We start from the raw sequence: 14,641 nt of genomic DNA, 5'->3' as shown, positions 1-14,641 counted from the left end.
TAGAGGATCATGTAAACCTTCAGGAATCACTCAAATTGATCGATTGATGTCTTTATTGAAGCAATAAAACAAGGATTACGCAATACAAAGAATATTGATCAAAAGGATAAAAACACAATAAAGCCCTAGAGCTCGTTTCCATCGTGGTCCTTGTGAAGTGAAGTGAATGTACAGTAAGTGTGCGTTATGTGAGCGTGTGTGTGTGCCGGGAACATAAAACAAGATACAATAATATAAAAACAAAAACAATACTTCACATCAATAGAGACCTCACCAAATAACAATGACCCTACAGGGGGTTCCAATATTTAAAACCAATACAGGATTAAATTGGGTCTGTGATGTTTTCAGTAGTGCATTACCGTCAAAGAATGTTCCCCTTTTCTTTTCTTTATAATATCTTCCCATCTCCCCTCTCTCTTTCCTTCACCCCTCCGCCTCTATTTTCTCGTCTCTCTTTCTTGTTATTGAATGTGTCCCACATCTCCCCCCGCCCCTCTGAAGTCCCCCCCCCGCCCCGTCCTGTGATATGTAAATGCTGCGTCCTCGACGCCCCATGAAAGGGCTCTGTTCATTGGCAGAGACAAAGAGACTAAAGGTGTAATTGTGTTTCCTGTGTGTGTGCGTGTGTGCGTGTGCGTGTGCGTGTGCGTGTGTGTGTGTGTGTGTGTTTGGCGTCACGCAGACCAGAGCTTTGACATCCCGGACCGGACCTTCCACTGCATGAGATTAATCAATCAATCAATTAAATTCATTTATATAGCACATTTAAACATGACACTTGTCAACCAAAGTGCTTCACATATCTTGGTTCATACACATACAGCTCATTATAGTAATATTCCACAATTATTACATTTGATAGTAATAATGGCACACGTAAATTCACACCAACATGCGCATTTGTTGATGCGTGCCGGACTAGTCTTGAGACAACGTATGAAGGGCAGTTATTGCAAAGATTTTTTTTTTTTTATATATATATTTTTTTTATGACTGTATTTATATATTTGTATATTATATACTGTAACTGTATAACTGTAACACTGTATATTATAAGTTTATCCTGCTCAAAGCGTCTTCACCATTTTAATATTGTGTGTATTGATCCGTACTGTATTGTAGCCTTTCTCCAATCTGTTAAATAAAGTTTTCATTCATTCATTACACTACTGTACGTACACAATCATACGTGTAAAACCGACAAGATTGCAGCAGAGTAGATTTTCGAGTGATGACAGACTGTCACAGACTGATTGCCCTTCCCACGCGCCACGAACCACTGAGCTACTGTGATACAGTGCTTGCGCAGTCAGTCGATTTGAGCTAGTAGTCAGACTTTTCTAGCACAGAATGTCTCACTCGCAGAAAAGAAAAATATCAGATTTCTTTTCGAAACGTCCCGCCGGTCCCAGTGACAGTCCCACTAAATCTGATAAACGTCAGAGAGAGACAGAGACAGGTTCAGCCTCAGCATCAGGTATTGAAGAGTTAACTGAGTTTGCCCCCCCCCCCCCCCCGATCTGTGCCAGCAGTGCTACTGCTAGTAGACCAACAGCAGCAGCAGCTAGCCACCACTATTACGATTCCTTCCTCTCCTCCTCTTCAATCTAGTGTGCTACTAAAATCAATGCAGATCATGATGTGTCATTCAGACCACTTGATAATTATGTATTTCCTGCCCGAAAATACCCTGGGGAGAGCTTCACTCGCTCCTGTAAGGCGGGCGGCCTGGTTCAAAGAGTGGCAGTGGCTAGAGTACATTGCTGAACGTGACAGCATTGTGTGCGGTGTGTGTAGGTCAGCGATTGTGAAAAAGTTGGTGTCCAAGAGCGAGAGCGCCTTTGTAAAGGAGGCAGGCTTTTCCAATTGGAGGAAAGCAATGGAGAAATTACGGGACCATGAGAAATCTCGCATCCATTCGAATGATGCGAGTAAAAAATGTGCAGCGCTGAAAAGTAAGCCAATTAATGCACTGTTTTCCGAAACGATTGCAAAAAAAACAAATGACAGCGAGGAAAATGCTAGAGCTGCAGTTCAGCTGCATACGATTCCTCAGGCGCCAGGGGCTTCCACTGAGGGGTGATGCAAATAGGGATGGAGTGTTATGGCAGCTGATGATGGAAAGAGTGCGCACCGAGTCTGATCCCGAGTTGAAGAATTGGCTCCAAAAGAGAGACAACTGGATGTCCAACAACATCCAAAAAACGAAATCTTACAGCTGTTTGCCCATGATATTCAGCGACAAATTAGAGGCAAAGCATCCAAAAGCCCATTCTTTGGCTTTTGTGTATAAAAGACATTATTTTATATAATGGGGTGCCCATGGAGAGGCTGATAGGATACTGTTTTGACGGGGCCAGCAACATGTCTGGGGGGTACAGGCTAGACTAAAGGAAATGTGTCCCGACTCTGTTTTTCTCCACTGGGCAAAAAATTTAAAATCTCAAAGGCCGCACCCCCTACCGATTTAAAGTTCCAATGTGCCTGTATGTGTATCTCTGCTGCCGTGTTAGGCGCAGAACACCCGCTGGGGGGGGGGGGGGGGGTTGGGAGGGCGAGACATCATCAGCATCCTGGTGCCCCCCCCTAAGGCTGCGGTTACATTAGGGCCAAAACTATTCGTTTCAGTTTTCGTTTTTCAGAACGCTACGTAATGGCAGGCAAGTTAGACGTCGTTTTGTCTCCTGAGCACAGAGTGATGTATATACATGTAGTACAATGCCAAAGCAGTAGGTGGCGATGTAGTTCAAACATGAAGGCCATTTTCAACCAATCAGAAAGGTTGAACGCGCCACTACACTTCCTGCTAAAAAAACAACAGTCCACCATCTTTAAATACCTCGCGTGAGCCATTTAGCAACGTAACATTTATTTTTCAGCAAGAAACAAAGTGCAATAAAAGTGCAATAACCAAAAACTGATACATTCACTGTGTTCTGCATCTCATTTGTTGATGAAACAAAACCAAGAGCGGAGTTTAGTCTCACAAAAAGATCTCTGATGTTGTTAGCTACATGCTAATGTGATTGGCATTCTCTGTGTATATAGTTAGCATCGAGGCTATTAACGTTAACGCTAGTAGAAATGGCGCGATATTGCAAGTGACTCCCAGAAATAGTTCTGATGTTTGGACTAATGGACGGAGTCGAGGTCCAGCCAGGGGAGAATTTGGCGTCGGTCTCTACTGCGCATGGGCATTGGGCATGAACGGCTCCGTATCTGATCTGCGCAAATTACATGGCACTGTTGCCAGGGAGTTTTCAAAACGAAAACACCATTTCAGCGTTGCCGCTAGGAAAACGCGTTTTCCTGCCAAAGCGTTTCCTTTTAACCTGGACATGCAAACGTAATCATTCGAAAATACAACGTTGCTGTTTTCCCCCAATGTAACCGCAGCCTAAGACTAAGGTGTAACTGTGTTTCCTGTGTGTGTGTTTGGCGTCCCGCAGACCAGAGCTTTGACATCCCGGACCGGACCTTCCACTCCATGAACACCACGTGGCGCCTGTCCTCCTTCGAGTCCATGACCGACGTCAAGGAGCTCATACCTGAGTTCTTCTACCTGCCGGAGTTCCTGGTCAACAGGGAGGGTGGGTCTCTCTCTCTCTCTCTCTCTCTCTCTCTCTCTCTCTCTCTCTCTCTCTCTCTCTCTCTCTCTCTCTCTCTCTCTCTCTGTCTCTCTGTCTCTCTCTTTCTCTCTCTCTCCTCTCTCTCTCTCTCTCTCTCTGTCTCTGTCTCTCTCTCTCTCTCTCTCTGGTGGTAGTGAAAGGGTTAACATTCTGTAGTGTGGTAGTGAAAGTGTTAACCTTCTGTAGTGTGGTAGTAAAAGGGTTAACCTTCTGTAGTGTGGTAGTGAAAGGTTAACCTTCTGTAGTGTGGTAGTTAAAGGTTAACCTTCTGTAGTGTGGTAGTAAAAGGGTTAACCTTCTGTAGTGTGGTAGTAAAAGGGTTAACCTTCTGTAGTGTGGTAGTGAAAGGTTAACCTTCTGTAGTGTGGTAGTTAAAGGTTAACCTTCTGTAGTGTGGTAGTAAAAGGGTTAACCTTCTGTAGTGTGGTAGTGAAAGGGTTAACCTTCTGTAGTGTGGTAGTGAAAGGTTAAGCTTCTGTAGTGTGGTAATGAAAGGGTTAACCTTCTGTAGTGTGGTAATGAAAGGGTTAACCTTCTGTAGTGTGGTAATGAAAGGTTAACCCTCTGTAGTGTGGTAGTGAAAGGTTAACCTTCTGTAGTGTGGTAATGAAAGGGTTAACCTTCTGTAGTGTGGTAATGAAAGGGTTAACCTTCTGTAGTGTGGTAGTGAAAGGTTAACCTTCTGTAGTGTGGTAGTGAAAGGGTTAACCGTCTGTAGTGTGGTAGTGAAAGGGTTAACCGTCTGTAGTGTGGTAGTGAAAGGGTTAACCTTCTGTAGTGTGGTAGTGAAAGGGTTAACCGTCTGTAGTGTGGTAGTGAAAGGTTAACCTTCTGTAGTGTGGTAGTGAAAGGTTAACCTTCTGTAGTGTGGTAGTGAAAGGTTAACCTTCTGTAGTGTGGTAGTGAAAGGTTAACCTTCTGTAGTGAGGTAGTGAAAGGTTAACCGTCTGTAGTGTGGTGGTGAAGGGTTAACCTTCTGTAGTGTGGTAGTGAAAGGTTAACCTTCTGTAGTGTGGTAGTGAAAGGTTAACCTTCTGTAGTGTGGTAGTGAAAGGTTAACCTTCTGTAGTGTGGTAGTGAAAGGGTTAACCTGTAGTGTGTTAGTGAAAGGTTAACCTTCTGTAGTGTGGTAGTGAAAGGGTTAACCGTCTGTAGTGTGGTAGTGAAAGGGTTAACCTTCTGTAGTGTGGTAGTGAAAGGGTTAACCTTCTGTAGTGTGGTAGTGAAAGGGTTAACCTTCTGTAGTGTGGTAGTGAAAGGGTTAACCGTCTGTAGTGTGCTAGTGAAAGGGTTAACCTTCTGTAGTGTGGTAGTAAAAGGGTTAACCTTCTGTAGTGTGGTAGTGAAAGGGTTAACCTTCTGTAGTGTGGTAGTGAAAGGGTTAACCTTCTGTAGTGTGGTAGTGAAAGGGTTAACCTTCTGTAGTGTGGTAGTGGAAGGGTTAACCTTCTGTAGTGTGGTAGTGAAAGGGTTAACCTTCTGTAGTGTGGTAGTAAAAGGGTTAACCTGCTGTAGTGTGGTAGTGAAAGGGTTAACCTTCTGTAGTGTGGTAGTGAAAGGGTTAACCTTCTGTAGTGTGGTAGTGAAAGGGTTAACCTTCTGTAGTGTGCTAGTGAAAGGGTTAACCTTCTGTAGTGTGGTAGTGAAAGGTTAACCTTCTGTAGTGTGGTAGTGAAAGGGTTAACCGTCTGTAGTGTGGTAGTGAAAGGGTTAACCGTCTGTAGTGTGGTAGTGAAAGGTTAACCTTCTGTAGTGTGGTAGTGAAAGGTTAACCTTATGTAGTGTGGTAGTGAAAGGTTAACCTTCTGTAGTGTGGTAATGAAAGGGTTAACCTTCTGTAGTCTGGTAGTGAAAGGGTTAACCTTCTGTAGTGTCGTTGGGAAAGGGTTAACCTTCTGTAGTGTGGTTGGGAAAGGCTTAACCTTCTGTAGTGTGGTTGGGAAAGGGTTAACATTCTGTAGTCTGGTAGTGAAAGGGTTAACCTTCTGTAGTGTGGTTGGGAAAGGGTTAACCTTCTGTAGTGTGGTAGTGAAAGGTTAACCTGTAGTGTGGTAGTGAAAGGTTAACCTTCTGTAGTGTGGTAGTGAAAGGGTTAACCTTCTGTAGTCTGGTAGTGAAAGGGTTAACCTTCTGTAGTGTGGTTGGGAAAGGGTTAACCTTCTGTAGTGTGGTAGTGAAAGGTTAACCTTCTGTAGTGTGGCAGTGAAAGGGTTAACTGTCTGTAGTGTGGCAGTGAGAGGGTTAACCTTCTGTAGTGTGGTAGTGAAAGGGTTAACCTGCTGTAGTGTGCCAGTGAGAGGGTTAACCTTCTGTAGTGTGGTAGTGAAAGGGTTAACCTTCTGTAGTGTGGTAGTGAAAGGGTTAACCTTCTGTAGTGTGGTAGTGAAAGGGTTAACCGTCTGTAGTTGGCAGTGAGAGGGTTAACCGTATGTAGTGTGGCAGTGAAAGGGTTAACATTATGTAGTGTGGCAGTGAAAGGGTTAACTTTCTGTAGTTGGCAGTGAGAGGGTTAACCGTATGTAGTGTGGCAGTGAAAGGGTTAACATCATGTAGTGTGGTAGTGAAAGGGTTAACCGTCTGTAGTGTGGTAGTGAAAGGGTTAACTGTCTGTAGTGTGTTAGTGAAAGGTTAACCTTCTGTAGTGTGGCAGTGAAAGGGTTAACCGTCTGTAGTGTGGTAGTGAAAGGGTTAACCGTCTGTAGTGTGGTAGTGAAAGATTAACCATCTGTAGTGTGGTAGTGAAAGGGTTAACCGTCTGTAGTGTGGTAGTGAAAGGGTTAACCTTCTGTAGTGTGGTAGTGAAAGGGTTAACCTTCTGTAGTGTGGCAGTGAAAGGTTTAACCGTCTGTAGTGTGGTAGTGAGAGGGTTAACCGTCTGTAGTGTGGCAGTGAGAGGGTTAACCTTCTGTAGTGTGGTAGTGAGAGGGTTAACCTTCTGTAGTGTGGTAGTGAAAGGGTTAACCTTCTGTAGTGTGGTAGTGAAAGGGTTAACCTTCTGTAGTGTGGTAGTGAAAGGGTTAACCTTCTGTAGTGTGGTAGTGAGAGGGTTAACCTTCTGTAGTGTGGTAGTGAGAGGGTTAACCTTCTGTAGTGGTAGTGAAAGGTTAACCTTCTGTAGTGTGGTAGTGAAAGGTTAACCTTCTGTAGTGTGGTAGTGAAAGGGTTAACCGTCTGTAGTGTGGCAGTGAGAGGGTTAACCTTCTGTAGTGTGGTAGTGAAAGGGTTAACCTTCTGTAGTGTGGTAGTGAAAGGGTTAACCGTCTGTAGTGTGGCAGTGAGAGGGTTAACCTTCTGTAGTGTGGTAGTGAAAGGGTTAACCTTCTGTAGTGTGGTAGTGAAAGGGTTAACCATCTGTAGTGTGGCAGTGAGAGGGTTAACCTTCTGTAGTGTGGTAGTGAAAGGGTTAACCTTCTGTAGTGTGGTAGTGAAAGGGTTAACCGTCTGTAGTGTGGCAGTGAGAGGGTTAACCTTCTGTAGTGTGGTAGTGAAAGGTTAACCTTCTGTAGTGTGGTAATGAAAGGGTTAACCTTCTGTAGTGTGGTAGTGAAAGGGTTAACCTTCTGTAGTGTGGTAGTGAAAGGTTAACCTTCTGTAGTGTGGTAATGAAAGGGTTAACCTTCTGTAGTGTGGTAATGAAAGGGTTAACCTTCTGTAGTGTGGTAATGAAAGGGTTAACCTTCTGTAGTGTGGTAGTGAAAGGTTAACCTTCTGTAGTGTGGTAATGAAAGGGTTAACCTTCTGTAGTGTGGTAATGAAAGGTTAACCTTCTGTAGTGTGGTAGTGAAAGGTTAACCTTCTGTAGTGTGGTAATGAAAGGGTTAACCTTATGTAGTGTGGTAATGAAAGGGTTAACCTTCTGTAGTGTGGTAGTGAAAGGTTAACCTTCTGTAGTGTGGTAGTGAAAGGGTTAACCGTCTGTAGTGTGGTAGTGAAAGGGTTAACCGTCTGTAGTGTGGTAGTGAAAGGGTTTACCTTCTGTAGTGTGTTAGTGAGAGGGTTAACCGTCTGTAGTGTGGTAGTGAAAGGTTAACCTTCTGTAGTGTGGTAGTGAAAGGGTTAACTGTCTGTAGTGTGTTAGTGAAAGGGTTAACCATCTGTAGTGTGGTAGTGAAAGGTTAACCTTCTGTAGTGTGTTAGTGAAAGGTTAACCTTCTGTAGTGTGGTAGTGAGAGGGTTAACTGTCTGTAGTGTGTTAGTGAAAGGTTAACCTTCTGTAGTGTGTTAGTGAAAGGTTAACCATCTGTAGTGTGGTAGTGAAAGGGTTAACTGTCTGTAGTGTGTTAGTGAAAGGTTAACCTTCTGTAGTGTGTTAGTGAAAGGTTAACCTTCTGTAGTGTGGTAGTGAGAGGGTTAACCACGTCTCTGTGTGTCTCCAGGCTTCGACTTCGGCGTCCGTCAGAACAGCGAGCGGGTGAACCACGTGAACCTGCCCCCCTGGGCTCGCAACGACCCGCGCCTCTTCATCCTCATCCACCGCCAGGCGCTGGAGTCCGACCAGGTCTCCCAGACCCTGTGCCAGTGGATCGACCTGGTGTTCGGGCTGAAGCAGAAGGGCAAGGCGGCCGTCCAGGCCATCAACGTGTTCCACCCGGCGGTGAGGAGAGTCCAACAACGTTGTATCAGGGGGGGGGGGGGGTGTAAAAAGTACCCAGACGTTATACTTAAGTGAAAGTATAGAAAATAAACGAACCCGTTTCTAACGGGGTGCAACAATGGCCGAAGGCGTTAGAGGGCGGTATAATATCGTCTGCCAGCTCAGACACACTCAGAACAGTATGCACAAGGTGATATTATGAATGGAAATAGCGAATAAAAGAAATACCGTGAGAAAAAAAACGTAGATCTACGTTTCCCGGCACTCAACGATCGGGCGACAGAAACGTAGTTCTCCGTTTTCGGCAACCAAATGGTTAAGTGTACAGTAAGTGTAATATTGACGATGTTGTTTTAAATGTAAAAGTCCCAGGAAGATGGTACCGTCCCTCTGTCACTCTGTGCTCAGTGATGCTCATGGTTTTTAAACCCCCGTCCCCCGCAGACCTACTTCGGGATGGACGTGTCCGCCGTGGAGGACCCGGTCCAGCGCCGGGCCCTGGAGACCATGATCAAGACGTACGGCCAGACGCCCCGGCAGCTGTTCAACGCCTCGCACATCAGCAGGGCCACGCCCAGGCTGCTGCTGGAGGGGGAGCTGCCGGCCGCCATGGGCCTCCTGGTGCAGCTGGCCTTCAGGGAGTCCAGGGAGCAGGCCAAGGAGGTGGTCTTCCCAGTGAGTCGCCCGGGAACACCTCCACGCTTTCTTTTTATTATTTTCTTCAAAACTTTGTTTATTGACGTTTTTATGGCAATAAAAAAAATGAGCAGTAGGTCAAACTGTACACATAATAAGATAAGATATTCCTTTATTGAGCCCCTTGGGGAAATTCAGGCATCATAGCAGCATGGGGGAGGGGGAGGTGGAGGGGAGGTACAGTATCGTGGAGGTATCGCTCACAGTAAACGGTAAACATTTAGGTAGACAAAAACTAAAAGTCACGAATAAGAATAAAAAATAAGCCTAAGAATAAAATATTGTCCGGGATATACATTTCCTATTCTAATATAAAATATACTAATATAAAATGCCCTATCTTACATTAAAATGCTAGACATATTGCACATATCTACATTTAAGTAGTCAAAATATAAGTCTATTGAACGTAGACTACAGCAAATACACCAAAAAAAAAAAAGAAAAAAAAAAGAAAAAAAAAAAATATATATATATATATATATATATATATATATATTAGAGGTGGGCATAGATTAATTTTTTTTAATCTAGATTAATCTATCTGCAATCCTGGATTTAATCTAGATTAATCTAGATTAAAATGGCTAAAAAAAAAAAAAAAAAACCTGCCGAAGGCATTCAAAATATGTGTGTTCTACCCAAATAATGACCAGAAGTAAGTCCTTACTTTTTCTTTCCTCCTTATGTTTCTCAGGCCAGGTGGCCCATTACACCATGAGCCCATCTCCCGTTTCCAAAATGCATTACAGACTGTTTGAAAAAGCTGTTTTGCTATGATAATTGGTAATGAAATATCAAAATAATGTTCAATAAGATGTACTTGTGTTTAATAAGTTGTTTTATTCAGAAGTTAACACAAATAAATAATATTACCAGTACAGTACAGTATCTAGCACTCTCAGGAGCAAAACAGAAAGAATCATTTCAAACTTGAACTATGTGACATGGCTTGAATCAACTGCTCCAGTGGAGTTGCTCAGTGGCCAATGGTGTCAACTGTGGTTGTACTGGGCAGCTCCCAGGTGTGAATGGAACTGTGTGAATGTGAAGCAGGGCGTTCCTGAAAAAGAGCATCTGTGCTCAGCGAACCTACCCTGGGTAAATAAAGGTAAACAAAAAAATGTAAAAAAAAAATGTAAAAAAAAAGGTTTTTTTTTTAGTTTTTTTTTATTAATGCGGTAATTATATTATCGCGCGATACTAGTATAGCGTTAACGCAGCACGTTAACGCCGTTAACGGCCCAGCTCTAATATATATATATATATATATATATATATATATATATATATCATTAGTTTGGACATATAGCCAATTGGACTGATATTGATTGTATACTCAAGACAAGGATTGTACAGAAGAAAGACAGAAATAAAACATTTAAAAAAAATTAGAAGGTAAACATCGGGTTACACCTCACCACATGTAGACAGATTAACCCAGCCAGGTAATACTAGGTTAAAAGTGAGTATTGCTTATGGGGTGTCAATTAAACCCTGTTCCCCAACAAAGAAACAACCCCATGTTTTATAAAATCTAGCTGTCGAACCCCTTATGACGCACCTTATTTTCTCCATCTTAAAAAAGTGCAAAACATCCCAGAGCCACATGGCACCTCAACATTTTCAATTGAGCTTTTCTTCTGAAATTAGAAAATAAATAAATAAACGCTTACCTTTGTACTCTTGTGCACTTTGCTACTAAGGAATCTACCTTGCCTATATTACTAGTACCTACTATGCTAATTATGTCTAATACTACTATGCACTCAAGACTGTAGCACTCAACAATGAACCATATCACTTACCCTTGGCTGCCAGATTTGTACCCTTCCTGCTGACTTGTTGCACAGAACTTGTAAGTCGCTTTGGGTAAAAGCGTAATTACTAAATGTAAATGTAATTTGTCCCACGGCTATTAATAAAAATCAAAAAGGCTCATAATTAAGGTGGCGTTCCAGAGCGTTTGTCACTCAAAACAGTGGGTTCCTTTACCAGCAACTGCAAGCTAGCTATTTTTAGCTTTCAGTGGAGGTGGCTAACCTGCTGTTTTTTTGTTTAATTCTGGCACCAATACAGACTTATTCTTTCTCTGCATTGTTGCAAGAACTGTGTCTAGTGGACGGGAAATACGTCTCAAAACGTCCAGGCATTCCTTGAATCTATGCGGTGGTATCTAATATACTAACATATCTCTACTACTCTGCACTCAACACTGCAGCACTCAACACTTTTTTCTTTTTTTTTTTTTTTTTTCTTTTTCCCCCTCCATTTTCCTCCGATTTTCTCCCATCCCAATGTTAGTCGTATGCCAATTCCCAGTCCCTTCCTGGTCGCTGCGCACTTACCCCCCACAGTCAGATCATCTGGGAGAGTGGAGGCTACCACGTGCTTCCTCCGACACACGTCCAGCCAATCACCGCTTCTTTTCACCTGGCAGCGCGGATTCTTATCGAGGGGGCGTAGCGTGTGGGAGGACCACACTATCCCCCTCGAGTCCTATCCGCGCTTAGCAGGCGCCCCGACCGAACTGTAGGAGTCGCTGTTTACAACGACCCGGACCCACCCCGCCAGCTTCTCCCACCCTCTAATACAGCCAATTGTATTAGTGCAGACGGCCAGCCAAGCTGGTGACAACCCCGGAGCTGTGAGCTGGATTCGAACAGGCGAATCCAGCTCACAGCTCCGGGGTTGGTGACGAACGCAATCTCCGCTCGGCCACCTAACCGCCCTGCGACTTGTCGTACAGAACTTGTAAGTCGCTTTGAGGATAAAAGCGTTCAGCTAAATGACTGAATGTAAACGTACATGACGTGTATATATATCGTAGCCGAGAGATCTTCTTGCTTCTCTAACGATGATAATAATAATAATAATGATAAACATTATTTGTATAGCACCTTTCATACAGAAACTGCAGCTCAAAGTGCTTCACAACAGAAAAAAGACAGGCATAAAATGAACACAAAGTGCAGAAATATAAAATCACAGTTTTTCACTTTAGTTTTATTTATTTAGCACATTATTAAAAAAGAAAAAAAAAAAAAACAGTGCTAGGAGTACCAACATCTAACATCCCAACAGGCCACCTTGTTTATGGTTTGATTCAGTTTAAAAACTACGATCTCTCTCGCCCCCCGCTCCGCAGAGCCCCCTGCCCTGGATCAAAGGTCTGAAGTGGGGGGAGTACGTGGGGTCCCCCAGCGCCCCGGACCCCGTGGTGTGCTTCAGTCAGCCCCACGGAGAGAGGTTCGGCTCCCTGCTGGCGCTGCCCACGCGGGCCATCTGTGGGCTGTCCCGCAAGTTCTGCCTGATGATGATCTACAGCAAGGAGCAGGGTAAGAACCAGGGCTGTGTGTCGAGGAGCAGGGTAAGAACCAGGGCTGTGTGTCGAGGAGCAGGGTAAGAACCAGGGCTGTGTGTCGAGGAGCAGGGTAAGAACCAGGGCTGTGTGTCAAGGAGCAGGGTAAGAACCAGGGCTGTGTGTCAAGGAGCAGGGTAAGAACCAGGGCTGTGTGTCGAGGAGCAGGGTAAGAACCAGAGCTGTGTCTCAAGGAGCAGGGTAAGAACCAGAGCTGTGTGTCAAGGAGCAGGGTAAGAACCAGAGCTGTGTGTCAAGGAGCAGGGTAAGAACCAGAGCTGTGTGTCAAGGAGCAGGGTAAGAACCAGGGCTGTGTGTCAAGGAGCAGGGTAAGAACCAGGGCTGTGTCTCAAGGAGCAGGGTAAGAACCAGAGCTGTGTGTCAAGGAGCAGGGTAAGAACCAGAGCTGTGTGTCAAGGAGCAGGGTAAGAACCAGGGCTGTGTCTCAAGGAGCAGGGTAAGAACCAGAGCTGTGTGTCAAGGAGCAGGGTAAGAACCAGGGCTGTGTCTCAAGGAGCAGGGTAAGAACCAGGGCTGTGTCTCAAGGAGCAGGGTAAGAACCAGAGCTGTGTGTCAAGGAGCAGGGTAAGAACCAGGGCTGTTTCCCCGAAGCCTGTTTTTGGGCTTCGAACTTCGTCAGGGTTTTTCAAACGGACGTTCAAACCTTCGTTTTATATAATATTTAAAAAAATATATAATTCAAAAGAAAATTTCAAAAAACTAATACATTTTTATTAATTTTTTATTTTTTTTATAAATATCCTCAAACTAAATCCTCAATTTGAATAAAGTGATTAATCTGATTAAATTAGTCTTTTTGAAATTTTTATTAAATCAACTTTCTTTAATGAATAAAACCCCATTGGTTTAAACAGAATGAATAGAATAGACACATGCAAATATATATATGGCGGCTGGGTGGCGCAGCGGACATTGCGCTTGTCACCAACGCAAGAGACACTGGGTTCGACTCCGGCTGTCGGCGTTGCCTCCGGCTTGGGCCGGCCGTCATACTGGCTCAATTGGCAGAGTTAGCGGGTGGAAGTCGATGGGTGGTAATCTGGACGTTGGGGGACACCTGCACAGCAGAGACAGGAAATGGTGGGGGTGGTGTGAGCCTCCCACGCGTTACACCTCGCCAATGAGAGTCCGCGCTGGCAGGTGAAAAGATGTGCAAGGCTTCTATCCTCCAACCGGCCAGTGGGGGGCATATGCGAGCAACGTTCAAAGACAGGGGAGGGCAGAATTGGCACATTGGAATTGGGATGGGAGAAACATTTTAAAAAGAGGAGAAAAAGTGGATTAAAAAAAAAATATATATATATACGGTATATAAAAATTTAAAAAAAATCGAATTTGAATGCCAACGTAACGAACGAAGGTCCGAACGTTTGGGCTCAGCCCTAGGAAGAACCAGAGCAGTCTGTCATGATGATCTACACAGGGTTCGCACAAGGTCCTTGAAGTGCTTAAAGTGCTTGATTTTTGACCAAAAAAAAGTCAAGGCCTAGAATTCCTTGAAAACAGCAAAAAAAATTTACAAGGTGCTTAAAAAGTCCTTGAAATTCAAATCAACCATTCGCATTGAAAGTTTTGTTCATCCATGATACAATTGTTTTGAATAATTCTTTTTTATTTATTTTTTTATTTAAAGTGTAACTAATTTTTGGAAATTAAGCCAAATATATCAGATTTTTTTTTCTATAAAGGAAATTGTATCCTTTTAAATGCCCTTTTAAAATGAAAAAAAAACAGTGCTTGGAAAAGTCCTTGAATTTCATTTAGCAATGTCTGTGGGAACCCTGTCTAGAAGCAAAGAGCAGGGTAAGAAGAACCATCAGTCTGTCAGAACTCACCTGAGGTATCAAGAGGAGAAGGTGTGGCCCTGTGGTCCATTCAGATGGTTCTCCTAAACTGATGACATCCATGTTCGCAAAATCACACATTCTCCTTCTCATAATACTTTCAGGTTCAGATCCAACCTGTTCCGCCGTCGACTAAAAGCACACATCTTAAATTGATATCTGAATAAAAATATTGACTTACTGTCTTCTACTATTATGGACTATGTACTATGCCTATACTACTATGCTACTATGTCTATACTACTATCTACTATGTACTATGCTACTATACCTATACTACTACCTACTATGCTAAATTATGTCTATACTATTATGCACTCAGAGTGTAGCACTCAAGCTTGACACTATTTGCCGAGCAATCTCACTGATCCTTAGCTGCCAGAGTTGTACCCTTCCTGCTGACTTGTTTTTCACAATTTATAAGTCTCTTTGGATAAAAGCATCGGCATCAAAGGACTCAATTTAAATATAAATGAACGACCCGATTTAAAAA

At 43.6% G+C, this 14,641-nt stretch overlaps 1 protein-coding gene across 1 annotated transcript in view; it reads left to right on the top strand.

Moving 5' to 3' along the window:
• The window catches only part of lyst (lysosomal trafficking regulator), a 190,048-nt gene that overhangs the window by 161,183 nt on the left and 14,224 nt on the right, over nucleotides 1-14,641 (top strand). Inside the window, 4 exon segments of the mRNA XM_084322050.1 lie at nucleotides 3,453-3,593; nucleotides 8,009-8,226; nucleotides 8,671-8,901; nucleotides 12,071-12,260. Of these exon segments, the coding sequence (XP_084178176.1) occupies nucleotides 3,453-3,593; nucleotides 8,009-8,226; nucleotides 8,671-8,901; nucleotides 12,071-12,260 (780 nt within the window).

Source organism: Notolepis coatsorum (genome assembly GCF_963971535.1).
Source record: "Notolepis coatsorum genome assembly, chromosome: 9".
Taxonomy (NCBI): domain Eukaryota; kingdom Metazoa; phylum Chordata; class Actinopteri; order Aulopiformes; family Paralepididae; genus Notolepis; species Notolepis coatsorum.
Note: the sequence above shows the minus strand (reverse complement) of the source record. Positions and strands in the feature narration are given on the sequence as shown.